Here is a 15,402-nt window from a genome sequence, read left to right on the forward strand (position 1 = left end):
TCTAAAGAAAATTAAATGACATCTATATACTTACTCTATCATTTAGATATCCAATTTTCAGAATGTGGTCAACATCGGCTACTCCATCTGCCATTTTTAAGTCCCCTTGGGAGTCTCCCAGCAGAATTATGTTGCTATTGTTTTTTAGTTGATTGAAATATTCCGTATTCTTCAAGGATCCATCATGTTTGTTAAACACATGAATTAGTTCTCCTTTAAATCCTCTGAGCAGCCCCTGTTAAAAATATAAATCCTCTGAAACAATAGGTTCTGCAAGTTCTACTTGTTGTATTATTACATTCATGATAGGTAAGAAGGGCTCTGAGAAGTTAATGACTTCCTAGAGACCACTTTAAATACATTGAAAACCACTGAAAAACCATTGAAAACCACTGAAAGCACAATGCTTTGAAAACCCAATTTTTACTTTTCATTTGTTTCCCAACCAAAAGGTCTCATTTTATGTATATCATAATATATTGTCTTTCTTAGAACTCATTCAAATAATGTCAGTTCTAATTCACTTTTTTTCCCCCATCTATGGATATTAAGTGTTCAGAATTGCTGCATTAAATTACTTTAAAAGAAGTTTTACTAATTTTATTATTAGTCTGCAGCTTCAGAAACAGAAGAAAGGTATATTATTATTTTTTTTGGTATATTATTTTTAAAACATGGATGTAGATATAACCCTGGGAGAGATGATGATTTCCAGAGGAAGCCTATCAACTTGGCCTAATTTAATGAATATACATTAAATAGTAAATTAAAATGCATTTACACGATTAAAATATTTTCTGATACTAAAATTAATCATGAAGAATGATTTGCTATTCTTACATTGTCATCAAAATCCATGAAGTTGGACACTACTTTGACATTTGGATAATAAACACCATTTTGACGGATAACCTCCTCTAGTATATCACCGATACCAGCTGAGAATATGAACACAGGAATACTGTATTGTTGCAGCTTATCAAAGAAATTCTCATATCCGTCCCTGTAAGATGGAGGTAAGAAGTGAGTGTTAAAGAGCAAGGCATATCTCCTTTTCGCCTAGAAGTTATAAAAGCTAAATATTTCTAGTTGATTCTATGGCTCATTTATCTTCTCATTTCAAAATACTGCCCAAGAGGGCTGTTACTGTTGTCTAGGACACTACTGAAAGTTTTTCAAACTGGTTAGCTTTTTAGCCTCCTTTCAATAAATTCTAACAGTACAAATTAGATGATTTTTAGACTTGCACTGAATATGGATATAAACCTACAGTTCAGAATGTATATCATTTTACAGCAAATAATTGAAGCGCACCTTGAAAAACCCATAAAAGGTGAGCTAGAGGACCTCCTGCTTGTCATCGTGCTCATCTACTCCTTATTGTAAGGAAAGCAGAGCGGTGTATTCTCTTTACAGCTGGCATCTCTCTTACCTAAGATCTGGCAGCCACAGGTAATGTCTTGATCTTAAAATCAAAACTCATTTTACTCTTAATGGACTACAGGTTAAGCTGCCTCAAAGGAATGAAATACTTACTAGCTGTCCTCACACTCTTTCTGACAATTTAATGCTTTGCTCCTTAGAAGCAGATTACCTTAAAATGTAGCATCATCAAAAAAAAGACAAAAAAAGAAATAGCATCATCATATTCACCTAATGAATTGAAAAATTTAAGAGGTGGTAAACAGTACTGAAAATAAGCTGAAAAATGTTTATAGGGCTTTCCTGGTGGCACAGTGGTTGAGAGTCCGCCTGCCGATGCTGGGGACGCGGGTTCGTGCCCCGGTCCGGGAAGATCCCACATGCCGTGGAGCGGCTAGGCCTGTGAGCCATGGCCGCTGGGCCTGCGCGTCCGGAGCCTGTGCTCCGCAACGGGAGAGGCCACAACAGTGAAAGGCCCGCGTACCACAAAAAAAAAAAAAAAAAGTTTATATATTATAATTCATATATTACAAATATTTTTATTATCTGCTAAAACATATTCGCCTTTCCTAGAGATAGTAGTTTTCAAGGGGAGTTTGAGAATTCAGAAGGCAGATCATGTAACAGAAACAGACTTATGAGCTTAAAAGCCTTTTCAAGTTGATTTATAAACATTCCTTTCATATTTCATCTTTCAAAAGTATTTTGCTAAAATATTTCAAAATGGTCTTGGTTTTATAAATTTTTAAGTTAGTCTTGAAATTATCTAATATGTCATTCTACATTCCTTATCTTACCACTGTTTTATGATAGGTGGCATATTTTGGATATGTTTTTATATGTGATATTTTATAGATTATTTTAATAAAAAAACACACTTGAATACATATATAACAACAGTTCAAGTCCGTAGACTATTAACAACAAAAAAGCACCCGAGAAACTTACTTGAGCATAATGTCAGATTCTTCCACAATTTCTCTAAGTTTGGCTTTTGGTAAAGCCTGTTCAACAAGCAAACCATGTGATTTAGTATACCTGGAAAGTATAAAGAGAATATCAATTAAAGCAAATTAAGACTATTATCTTTATTAAAAAGCATTCTTCAGTATGAGAAAATGAGTATTTCATTCATCATAATTTTGAATTTAAATTTTAGAGATTTAAATTCATCACTAATGAATGTATACCCCGTGTGTCTCAAAATGTGATATGCATGTTCTTACTGTACTTCCCAGTTCTCAAAGTCTGGTTTAATTTAAATGTGTTAATAAGATAATGAAAGGATACAAGGTGTAACTCTTTCCTCAGTCTACAGATAAAACTGAATTGAAGCTAGGGAGGCACAATCATTTCTCTGATTGCAGTGAGAATTAGAGCTAAGCCATTTTTTCCCACCTGTTTGTGGTCTGAATTTTCATGAAGAGCCGAAGTACTGAGGATGTTGCCTAGTGAGCCAGAGAAAATCCTTGCTATGGAAATTTTTAAATATAGGTGCTTTGTAATTACATAAAACCACCTATAATTATAGCATCTCAGTATAATAGGCCTTTAGAACCTCTCTAGCTGATATCTAAAAATCCACCTATAATATTCCTAAGTGACCCTCCTCTCTGAGTCAGCTCCCATCATGCTAGTGAGCTCATTCTCCCAGGGAAGTTTATACCATTGCTAGAAAATTCTAATTGCTGGACAGTCCTTTCTTTTATCATGTTGAAATCAGTTGGCTTAAGCCTTCCTAGTTCTGTTTCGAGAGGCAAGTGGAATAAGTCTAACCTCTTTTCAGTGTTTCATACCATAAACGCTAATTAAGTGTGCAACGTATTCAGGTTAGGTAATGGGATAATGAAAACCAGTAACATCATTCCTAGTCTCTTGAGACTATAACCACAAGTTGTTGCTTCTCAAATCAAAGCATCCTCTCTATGCCTTGAAATCTTCCTCAAATGGGATGGCTCCAGTTCCTGTGATTATCTTAGTGGACTCCTTTGACACACACTAAGTTTGTCAACATTTCTCTTAATAGCATTCTCCCAGGACTCAACACAATGCTTCCACTGTGGTCTGCTTGGAATGCTGCATTTCGATTAATGTGACCAACATCAGAGGCTCATTTCTCAGTAACTATGTCACCTGCTGGCTCCAACTAAGTTCAGAGTCAACTTAAATCCTAATTCTTTTTCTTTATACATTCAGTCACATCTGTCCATATACTTAAAAAATTTTTCTTCTTTTAATTTAAGGCTTGAGTGCAGGATTTAAATTTATTCCCACTGATCTTTATATTAACAAAACAAATTCTAGACTGTTGCAGTGATTAGAGAATTCGAGTTCATTTTATCATATTTAATCACTGCTCTAACTCACTTGATAATCTATGAATCTATTTATATACAGTACAGGGGAAAACGATTAGTTGTAACTGTAATGTTATTTTATATTTTTAAACCTCCCATCACCCAATACACACTTACCACTCTACTATATAAGGGTACTTCTCTTCTACAGTAAGAGCAGGATCAATTTCAATAGCATAATACTTTTCCTTTAGTTGCAGTAACTAGAAATAAGTGAATAACAATCATTAAGACTACAGAGTTGTCATTAAGCTGCTTAGTTTTACAGAAAGCAAAACAATGTAAGCAAGTGTTTTCCACAAACTGCTTTATATGGTAAAGATTAGATCATGCCTAGCTAATGCATAGATCCACTGAAGACATCTTTGTTGGTCTTAGTTTACATGTAACTAAATATACCTGCAAAAAGTTACCTTGCTTTTTCGGGGGCTTCCCTGGTGGCACAGTGGTTAAGAATCCACCTGCCAATGCAGGGGACACAGGTTTGAGCCCTGGTCTGGGAAGATCCCACATATCGTGGAGCAACTAAGCCCGTGCGCCACAACTACTGAGACTGTACTCTAGAGCTCATGAGCCACAACTACTCAGCCCGTGTGCCACAGCTACTTAAGTCCATGTGCCTAGAGCCTGTGCTCTGCAACAAGAGAAGCCACCTCAATGAGAAGCCCGCGCACCACAACAAAGAGTAGCCCCCGCTCACCGCAACTAGAGAAAGCCTGCGTGCAGCAGCTAAGACCCAACATAGAGAAAAATAAATAAATAAAATAAATTAAAAAAAAAAGTTACCTTGCTTTTTTAAAGTACTTTCAGGTCAGTAATTCAGTGAAACCAGTAATCAAATTATCACTACCAAAAAACTCTTGTTCTCCTATGAAAGTATTCCATTTGATTCATATTTGGAGTCTTATTTGTTAAAACAGACACAGATAGACACTTACTCAAGGAAGTAGAGAACTGAGCCAGTTTCCTGATCAATTTAAGGGGACAAAATACATAAAACCACAGTACTTTTTTTGGCTGCAAGGCTTGTGGGATCTTAGTTCCCCGACCAGAGATCGAACCTGTGCCCCCTGCATTGGAAGCTCGGAATCCCAACCACTGGACGGCCAGGGAATTCCCATCACAGTATTTTTGTTTTAATTCTCCAGTTAACGTAAGGACACCAGAATATTTTGGTAATCTATTCAAAGTTTCTCATGTAAGTTTTATTGTTATTGTTAAAAAGTTACTGTTAAGTTTTTCATTAAAATAAGTTGGGAGCATACAGTCCATACAATAAACCTAAGATCTATTGAGTGTTTACTATGCGTCAGATATGGCCATAAGCACTTTGCAACCATTCTTGTTTGTACGAATGAACCTGAAAAAACTCTCAGCAAAAAGGGTAATGAAGTTTTTGAGTAACTCTGGATTATAGTTAGTGTTTACCTTTTCTCGACATTCATCTGTAATTAGCTTACAGTTGTCAATGACATCTGAAGAAAGAAAGCAAACCAGGCATTAAAAAAATACTCTGAACTATATTTAATATCCTGGGAAAAACCATAATGGAAAATAATATAAAAAAGAATGTATATATATGTATAACTGAGTCACTTTGCTGGACAACAGAAATGAACTAAACATTGTAAATCAACTACACTTCAATTAAAAAATAAATTTAAAAACAGAAAAGAAATTCTCTGACGCTACTAGTTCTAGAAATAACTCATTACTTTTAACTTAAATGCCAAGTCAAGCAGCATGGTCATTACAACGTTTGGTGTTAGTGCTGTAATTCACATGGCATTCCTAAAGAATCTAAGGGTTTTAAAATCTAAACCTTGGATCTAAAGCTTTCTTCCTATATTTGGGATTACTTGATTAGAAATTCTCCAGAGAGGAATTACTGGGCCAAAGGGTACAATTTTTAGTAGTTTTTAAAAATAAATTATCAATGATTTGTCAAATTACACATGTTCCAACAGTTAGTGAGAGGGCTTATATCAGGTTAAAGAGTATTATTTTAAAAACTCACTGCCAAGTTTGGAAACCAAAAAAGGTATATTATCCTAGCAACAGATTTTAACTGGATATTTATTTAGTAACTCACTCCTTTACTTAGTTTATCAATGACACAAAAATTTAGTAACATGCCTAGAAAACACAAAGCATTTGATAAATCTGTTTCTTTAGCCTAATTCAAAGTTTAAATTCATTTAAATATTTCCTGAATAATAAGTAGACCACATTTGGGAGAAAAATTTCAAAAGTCTTCATTCTTCTTGCAACCAAAACCATACAGGAAAATAGCCATTTATGTAACATGGGGAAGACAAATCCTAAAAATCTAATAATAAAATAATAAGGCTCCCTCACTTTCAATGTCCAAGAAGAAGAAAAAACCCCAAGCAATCTCATATATAATACAGGTAGAAAAGGAACTTAAAATAATGATTAATTTCATAAATTTGTTTATGAATGCCACACTTACTATGACATGATGGGCATCTTTTCCCTCTGTAGGAAAATCGACTCAGTGTCATATCAAAGTCTGTTATTATCTGTAAGAAAAGGGAAAAAGGCATTAGGAAATTACAGCCACCAAGGCCAGACACTTAATGCACATTTCCTAGAGGCATAAGACTGTGTTCCATTCCTGCCCTCCACCGTAGGTTATTCGGTCTACACTGAGATTTCTAATGCAGTTCATATATCAAGTCCTGAGAATTTCCTTAACCACAGGTGAACCTTAAGTGCCCCAGCACTGTTGACAAATAAAATCTGACTAATCGGTATAGGAATTTGCAATTGCAGGTAATATGGTTACTATTCCTGACAGCAATAAAACATTGCACGATTTCAACCTACTTGGTCAATGTACAAAAATGCAGTGGAAGCAAACTATATGAAGCTTTTTGTTACTGAAACTGTTACCTTCTTGAGTTAACTTGTCTATTTAGGTAAACTCTACCAATGAATGAATGATACGTAGCAGCAGTTTACCAACTCTTGAAACTTAGGAGACTGGGCTAAATATTTTTTCAGAAATGTTTAAAAAAAGGAATAAGTTTTTACTGAATATCCAGACTGTTGATTTAATTTACATGTAAAACATTCCTTTAAAAAAAAGGAAAGAATTAAAAAAAAAGTTATCTATCTCCTAATAAAGTTACATCTTACTTTGAACTACTATGATTTATTAAAAAAATTTTTTTGGCTGCGGTGGGTCTTCATTGCTGCACGCAGGCTTTCTCTAGTTGCGGCACGTGGGATACTCTTCATTGCGGTGCGAGGCCTCCTCATTGCAGTGACTTCTCTTGTTGTGTAGCACGGGCTCTAGGGCGTGCAGACTTGAGTAGTTGCGGTGCGCGGGCTCAGTAGTTGTGGCGCACGGGCTTAGCTGCTCTGCAGCATGTGGGATCTTCCTGGACCAGAGCTCGAACCTGTGTCCCCTGCATTGGCAGGCAGATTCTTAACCACTGTGCCACCAGGAAAGTCCTGAGCTACTATGATTAATTAAATTAAAAGAACAACTTGAAACTGTACACATTTTAAAGAATATATTATTAATATTAATATTTTACTTAAGATGGTTTAATACTTATGCACAGCACTAGTTAGCTTAGCACTTAATATTAAAGAAAAGCTAAATTTATCTCAAGGCTACTAATTTTGTTTGGTTCCAGTGGGTCATTCTGCATATTTTAGACCAATTCTAGATATATCTCTTAGATTTTACATTCCAAAAGGATAGGCGAAGCTTGCTATCTAAACTTTGTTTACTTAGATTGTAGCAACACATAGGATGAATGTGTCTGCTTGAACATGAAAAATAAAGGTTTAATACTTAAGGCTTCTTGATAATTATTCACCTGAAGTTTGGCAGCTCCTCCTTTGATAAGACCACAGATAATTTCTTCTACTCTTGTAGGGTTCTTGATGCGAACTGAATTTTTCTGGAATTCTGGCATCTAAAAATCAAAGAAATTAATTAACTATTTTTAATTCCTTTTTCCCCAGGTTCCTTTGATACTAAGCAGAATAATATAAAAAGCTTATATTCTTTAAAGATGTAAATGTTGGGGCATTATTTTTAAAAAAGCAAACCACCATATCAAGTTGCCATTTATTTATACAAAAAATTTTAAAGCACATCAGTAGTTTCCATCTAGAAGATTAAGGCAAAACTACATTTGTAATACATTATCAGAAAATGCAATTTTTCTAATTATAAAAGTCATGCATGTTTACCACAGAAAAAAACCGAAGTATAAAAAAGAAATAAAAATCGCCTGTAATTCTACTGCCCAAAGATAAACAAGCAAACATTTTAATCAATTTTCCATTATTTTCATTTTTATGATTGCAATCATACATGTATATGCACATAATTTATCTCATTCTCATTACACACTTTTGCACCTGGCTTATTTTTTTTTAAAGTAAATACCTTAGTTTTAACAGTATTTTTTTTTTTTTAAATGCACTTAAAAAAATTTATTTATTTATTTATTTATTTTTGGCTGTGTTGGGTCTTCATTGCTGTGCGCGGGCTTTCTCTAGTTGAGGTGAGCGGGGGCTATTCATCAATGCGGTGCACGGGCTTCTCACTGCGGTGGCTTCTCTTGTTGCGGAGCACAGGCTCTAGGCACGTAGGCTTCAGTAGTTGTGGCACGTGGGCTCAGTAGTTGTGGCTTGCGGGCTCTAGAGCGCAGGCTCCGTAGTTGTGGCGCACGGGCTTAGTTTGCTCCGCAGCATGTGCGAATCTCCCTGGACCAGGGCTTGAACCTGTGTCCCCTGCACTGGCAGGTGGATTCTTAACAACTGCACCACCAGGGAAGTCCTTGCATCTGGCTTTTTGAAATTAATATTAATGTATTTAATTTGAAAAGCTGCTTCAAGATCTTTGCTTCTTTATTGTACTATATCCCCCAAAACTACATTGTTCTTGGCATAAATTTTACAATGGATTTACTTCAAGTTAAGACCCTACTAGGTATTAGACCACCTGGGCTTAGAAGCTGCCACTAGGCTGGTTTATGCAGGCTTTAGTTTTGCTCAACAATTTAATGTTATATAAATATTGTTTCTCTTTTCTACCAAATCACAGAGACAATGAAATTGATCAGAGTTTGATCAGAGTAAAGTCAGCACCAGCACAGTGCTCTTACAGCTGTACAAGAAGACTGGGAGAAGGAAACTATGAATCATTTAATAGTCAGCTCACAGTATAAAAAGAAAATAACTGAACCTCAAATCAAGATTCTATAGTGGTTTGTATCAGATAATATTTATTTACTTTATATCCTATTATCATGGGTGTGTTATCACCAATATTAACATATTTCATGTGTGTTATGGACACAGTTATGAAAAATTCCCCAGACCTTGTATCTCTGCTACAAGAGAGTCTGACCAGTTAAGTCTATTAGGTCCCATGTTGTCGCTACATAATGGACAAAATTAGAAAATCAGAAAAAAGCTAAAATGTTTTCCTAAGACTGGAGGATGAATACAGAGTGTACAGGAAAGAGAAGCGGGAACATTAAATTTTTCTTCATGAATGAAAGACCTGGACTTATATAATACACTTAATTTTAAAAAGCCATATTTAAATAGGATAGGATAACCTGCAATGCAACTAACCTTCATACAGTGATCTTTTTAGTTTAAGTGGACTTTAAATGGTTTCAAAAGAATAAAGAAGGTTATTTAAATCATCTAAATAAATCACTATTTTATTGTGATTTTTTAACAGATGAGAAAAACCAATAGGCATTTGTCCCTACATTCCTTTTTTTCATTAATATCCATTCACTTGTTTTATAAATACTCACCATGTGTCTACTTTGTGTCAGACACGAGAAGCTAGAGATATGATGATATGATGCTTATACTGTTTTCTTGTTGAGTTTTAGGAATCACTGCTGTTTTGGAATATCACTTCTGTTGTTCCCTTACAAATACCTTAGCTAGTAAATGATCCCCTAACTAAATTCTGCTCTTACTTCTGCCTTAACTGGCAGATGCATAACAACCAGCATATGCTTGATTCGATAACCAACCCGTTGATGAAAGCAATAGAGGGTATATGTCACCTACTGTATTTTCGCCAAGAAAATTAGACATTTGGTTCAGTGTGTCGATACTGAGGAAGATGTCCTGCCTCAAGCAAGTCACATATTACAATACATTTAATTTTAAAAAGCCATGTTTAAACAGGACTTCAAAGTAGGCTGGTTTCTGCTAGGCTAAACAACTATTAGATTGGTTTATTTGACAGTGAAAATAAAGAGAACCAGCGGCTAGAGGCATTCATATCTCTGCTTCTGCACAAAATATAACCATTCATTTTCAGATAAATGAGTAGCAAATACTCCAACAGTACTAGGGTGAAATACCAGTGATGAAAACAGATGGAAGGGCAGCTACTTTCTCTAGAGAACACGACAGGATGGAGGACACCGGCGTAAGAAATAAAAAAATTATAATTATACTTGCCTTGGACTATATGGTAATACACCACACACACCCCTTTCCACGATACACATACAATATTACTAAAGTATATGATAAATATGTCTCAGGAACTTGAGATATTGGACATTTTACTCAAATATTTTAGAATACAGCCTAAGAAATACAATTTTATGTATGAAATGTGTCAATGAATATCAGAGTATCAGAACATTACGAAGCACACCGCAGGTGTATGCATTTCATCATATGTCACATACTTTTGTTACCTCCTCAAATCCCTTCCTCATATTCCTCTTGGACAAAATACACCTTCCTCTTTGGTGGTACATAAAATAATGATACTTGAAATTTGAAGGGCAAGTTATTTTAAATTTTTCGAAAACTTTCCAATTTGATAATACAATTTTATGAAAAATAAGGGGCTAAAAATTTCCATCATTTGTGAGCAAAAGAAAACAAATTCATTTTCTAAGGCCATAATATAAAATGTTAGGGAGGGAGCGAAGCTTTCCTGACAAGAATCAGGGTATTCTGGCTGACTGGAGCCTAATCTGAAGCAATGCTAAAGATAACTATGGAAAACCTAAAATATACTTATTCTGGCTGATCTTTAATATACTGTATTTGTACAGATGAAATGAATTCCTAATTATTAGTCTACTTACATATTCAGAATGCATGATTTCTAAAGAAATTGATTGCAAAGTTATATAGTTTTGTTCACAACCTTATAGCAATATTAGAGTGTTTGATATTATCTTGTGGATACACTGAGATGATATAAATGAATATCTGCATGGTAGTCACAAAATTCTCCTAAGGATGTCTACCTGTATTTTTCTAAACATGGCCACATCAAAATTAGTTTGAATTACTTAAGAATCTTTGTCTGAAGCTCTCAGGGAAAATATTTTTTCTTTGTTTTCCAATGTTCAGATATGGTACAAGCAAAAGTCTTCATTACTGGTACAAAGGAGTGGGCACTACAATTTTTATGTGATGACATAAAAAGTACAGATTTTTAAAACCACCTATTCAGACTGGTACATTTACTCACTCACGTACCTGGATGATTCTATGATTTACTTTGAAGATTATGCGCTGCTAAATTTTATTGATAGCCATCTCTCCTGCCTACCACGTATCTGGCCTGTCTCCACATTAAGGGAGTGTAGGCCAAATTCTTTCCTTCATTTACCATATAGTCTTTAACTGTAAGGCATTCTGTTAAGCAGCTCTGTAAAAGATACAGAAGTTTTAGTAAGATATACATCTTATACTCAAATGTATGTTCTCTAACATGGCTTATAATACAGGAACCCAAATAACTAATACATTGCCAGATGTCCAAGTACAATACCAGAGAAACAGAAGAAATTGAGATTACTTCTGCTGGGGTCAAAGGAGGGAGGGCCAATGGAGCTAGGATTTCAGAGTGAAGCAGGATTTGGGTATGCTGAGACTGGGGAGGGGTCAAAGTACAGGGTCTAATGTGGGAAAAAGATAAATAGCTCTGTTTTTCTAGAACTTAAGTGTACATGGAGAAGAGTATGAGTGCGTGTAAAATCTGGAAGGAGAGATTTGGACTCAGATCATGAGAAGTTAAGAATAACATCCTAAGGAGATATCAACTTAAAAGATGTATCAATGTTTTTAGAAAAGCAAACCCAAGGTAAAAATTGTGTAAATTCACGCAATGATAGTAAAAAGTATTTAAGTATATATCATCTTTTGGCTTGTTTTCCTTCAATAGTGTTATTGTGGATTAACTACATTGCTACTTGCTTCTAAAGGAGACACATGTTAGAAGGTTCTAGGATCCAGGTAACAACAAATTATATGGTACGACTTTCCTATGTCTCTTGTATTCATTTTGGTTAAAAAAAGAAAAAGAGGGCTTCCCTGGTGGCGCAGTGGTTGGGAGTCCGCCTGCCGATGCAGGGGACACGGGTTCATGCCCTGGTCCGGGAAGATCCCACATGCCGCAGAGCGGTTAGGCCCGTGGGCCATGGCCGCTGGGCCTGCACGTCTGGAGCCTGTGCTCCGCAACGGGAGAGGCCACAACAGTGAGAGGCCCGCGTACCGCAAAAAAAAAAAAAAAAAAAGAAAAAGAAAAAGAAAAAGAAAAAGAAAATCAACTCAAGCAAGAAAATGAGTTTAGAATGATTTAATTCACCGATGTTCATGCTCAGTACCAATGAATCAAATGTCAATCATGCAATGGATGCAAAGATCATGTCCAAGTATTAGGCTGAACCATACAAAACTGCCAATATTGGATTATATTTGACATATTAAAAAAATCAGCAATTTCATATGCTTTATCCTAACAGCTCTAAGTATACTGATGACAAGCTTAATCAGCAATTTGAGTCAACTTTAACCTCCCATCACATATTGGGTGAGGAAAGTTAAACGAGAGATTTACTAATTGTGACACAAAGCTGTTTGCATGCTAAGTTCTGGTTTATAGGCTCAAACTAGAAAAAGAAAACTAGAAAGAAAAAGGATGAAAAAAATAGAGAAGAGGAAGAACAACAAAAAGGACAGAAAGAGAAAATACGAAAGAGATCATGGGGCAGTTGTTCTCTTTAAAAGACAGAAACTGTGATTGAAAAAATTTTTATGAATAAGGAGGATGGACATAATTTTCCCCACACATACAAATAAATGCTACTTACAGAGCTAAAACACTTACTAACATAATATAGGAGATTCACATTCACTGAGTGCTTACTATGTGCTATGAGGTACTTCATATATTCTTTTTCATTAAATATGTATAAGAACATTTCAATTATAAGATGAATAAGGTCTGAGGATATAATGTATAACATGGTGATCATAATGTTTAACACTATCACAAAATTGAAATTTACTAAGAGAGTAGAACTCAAATGTTCTCAAAAAAAAAAAAAAGGTAAATTTGTGAGGTCATGGATGTGTTAACCAGATGGGGTAAACTTTCACAATGTATATGCATATCAAATCATCACACTGTACACTTTAAATATCTTGTAATTTTATTTGTCAATTATATCTTAATAAAGCTGGGAAAAGATATAATGAAAACAACACAAGGTTGGTGCTTTCACACCCATTTCTTAAAGGTGAGATGGTTGCCTTCATTCAAGGGTATCACAGCTGTCAAGGACTGAGTTAAGATCTGAAGCCAGTTCTGATGCCAAAGCCTATATTTTCCCTACTTCATCCTAATTTCTATAATGCAATGAGAGCTACTGCTGTTCAAGAAGTTTTTAAAAATTCTTAAATGCTGGTCATTTTAATTCAGAGGCCTAAGATAAAAGATCTCATGTTGTATGATTTAAGTGTGCTGTTGCTGAGCAAGGAAAATTTAGCACAAAAAGGAACGGGGTAATCATTTTATATGCCGAGAAACACTTTAACGCACATTATATTTCAAGCAAAAAGAATTCCAAAGAAATTCAATTCAACAAACATTTGAAGTTCTACTATGTGTCTAACATTGGGAAGAAAGATCTGTATACAGTTACAGTCCCATAATTAATTATCTGGTTAGAGGCAGAGGTAAAAGTGGTGAAGATTCACCATTAATAAATGGAACTGGAAATATTCAAATACCCACCATTTTCACATGTACAGCAGAATCTTGATTAGGCATTTCTTGGTTATCCAATCTTCTGGATTTTCCCAGGTGATGTCACAGTGAAAGAGAGAGAAAAAAAGTACATGTGACATACATACATTTTAGTCTCTTCCTTTATGTTAATGACATACCCGGAAGGTGCTTTTGGTTTGATCGAAATACCGAGTTACTGAAGGCATTTTTTCTTTCCTAAGAAGCTCAGCAAAGATTTTACTCTATCTCACAAAGTTTTGGGTTAAAATTGTGTATGGAGAAGTTGCAGCTCTCCTATAAAAATTTATATGGTGTTAATAAGATTTGAATAGAATTAAAGTAAAGTATATATTTGCAAGAAAATGCTTTATTGCAAGAGCACTTTATCAACATCTCTACATGTAAGGGTGAAGTCTGTGGGAAAATTATGCATTATTATTACTGAATAAAAATGTAAGGACAAGCATAATCCACACAAGTCAAATTTATTCTTCAATTTTCTCATATTAAAATCTTTAATTTTGTGAAATGATGTGACTAAGATCTGACTTGTGTTTGAATCTAGCATAGTGTCTGGCACAAAATAGGTATGTAATTGAATGATCATTTAAGGGTTTTGGGTGAAATTTATATGCATCTATTTGTTAACCCAAAAGAAGTTTTAAAAATACCCTATCATTATACTAAGTTTCATTTTTGCAGTATAAATCTTAGGGAAAATTATTTATTTTTGTTCCTCAATGACTTTACTTTTTTTTTTTTTTTTGCGGTACGCGGGCCTCTCACTGTTGTGGCCTGTCCCGTTGCGGAGCACAGGCTCCGGACGCACAGGCTCAGCGGCTATGGCTCACCAGCCCAGCCGCTCCGTGGCGTGTGGGATCTTCCCGGACTGGGGCACGAACCTGCGTCCCCTGCATCGGCAGGCGGACTCTCAACCACTGCGCCACCAGGGAAGTCCAATGACTTTACTTTTACTTTATTCCAGGTAAGCAAAATTTTACAATAAAAGCACTGTTTAAAAAGGGTAAGTTAGCTGAGAGGGAAAAACTGACTTTTTCTTACACTCTAGTAATAGAAGTTGAACATTAGATCTGTGTTCTTTATAATTAAAATGTGTGTAGCGACATAAACAAAATTCTCAAATTCTAAAATCCATCCCCCCTTCCACTTAAAGTACATATATAAAACTGGGAAATATCTTACTTAAAAAAGTATTTCCCACCCCTCTCAGAAAGGCTATTAGTAAGTTGATGATTTTATAACTGATGGTATCTTAGCATTGAATAAACAGTATTTCCAAATAGTAAGATGCCTCCATTTTTTCACATCTGAAAAATACTGTCATCAAAACTGCCTGGCAAGTCGGTTTCTTCATTTATAGAATCCAAAGCGTAAAATATTAAATGCTTATGGCTTTTCTTCAATATTTAATATCTGAAAAGGATTTCTAGATTTCTCAGAAGGCACTATTTAAATAAAACCATTTTATTAGCTTGAAAAAGAGGAAGGAGGATGTGAAAAAGTACAGTGGAGTTGACAAAAATATCACATACTCTGAAA

At 35.1% G+C, this 15,402-nt stretch overlaps 1 protein-coding gene across 3 annotated transcripts in view; it reads right to left on the reverse strand.

Annotated features, from left to right (window-relative positions):
• Window positions 1-15,402, reverse strand: part of NT5C3A (5'-nucleotidase, cytosolic IIIA) — a 41,608-nt gene that overhangs the window by 1,992 nt on the left and 24,214 nt on the right. For 2 of the 3 annotated variants that reach the window (XM_082632890.1, XM_082632889.1), the window contains exons 2-9: window positions 13,849-13,903; window positions 7,634-7,732; window positions 6,253-6,322; window positions 5,208-5,254; window positions 3,897-3,982; window positions 2,371-2,460; window positions 841-1,003; window positions 35-235 (exon numbers count right to left, since the gene is read on the reverse strand). In XM_082632890.1, the coding sequence (XP_082489016.1) occupies window positions 35-235; window positions 841-1,003; window positions 2,371-2,460; window positions 3,897-3,982; window positions 5,208-5,254; window positions 6,253-6,322; window positions 7,634-7,732; window positions 13,849-13,884 (792 nt within the window). In that variant the 5' untranslated portion in view covers window positions 13,885-13,903. The remainder of the gene's footprint in view (window positions 1-34; window positions 236-840; window positions 1,004-2,370; window positions 2,461-3,896; window positions 3,983-5,207; window positions 5,255-6,252; window positions 6,323-7,633; window positions 7,733-13,848; window positions 13,904-15,402) is intronic. The other variant, XM_082632888.1, reaches the window with a different exon arrangement.

This window comes from Mesoplodon mirus (assembly GCF_964341445.2).
Source record: "Mesoplodon mirus genome assembly, chromosome: 9".
In the NCBI taxonomy this organism is placed as follows: domain Eukaryota; kingdom Metazoa; phylum Chordata; class Mammalia; order Artiodactyla; family Ziphiidae; genus Mesoplodon; species Mesoplodon mirus.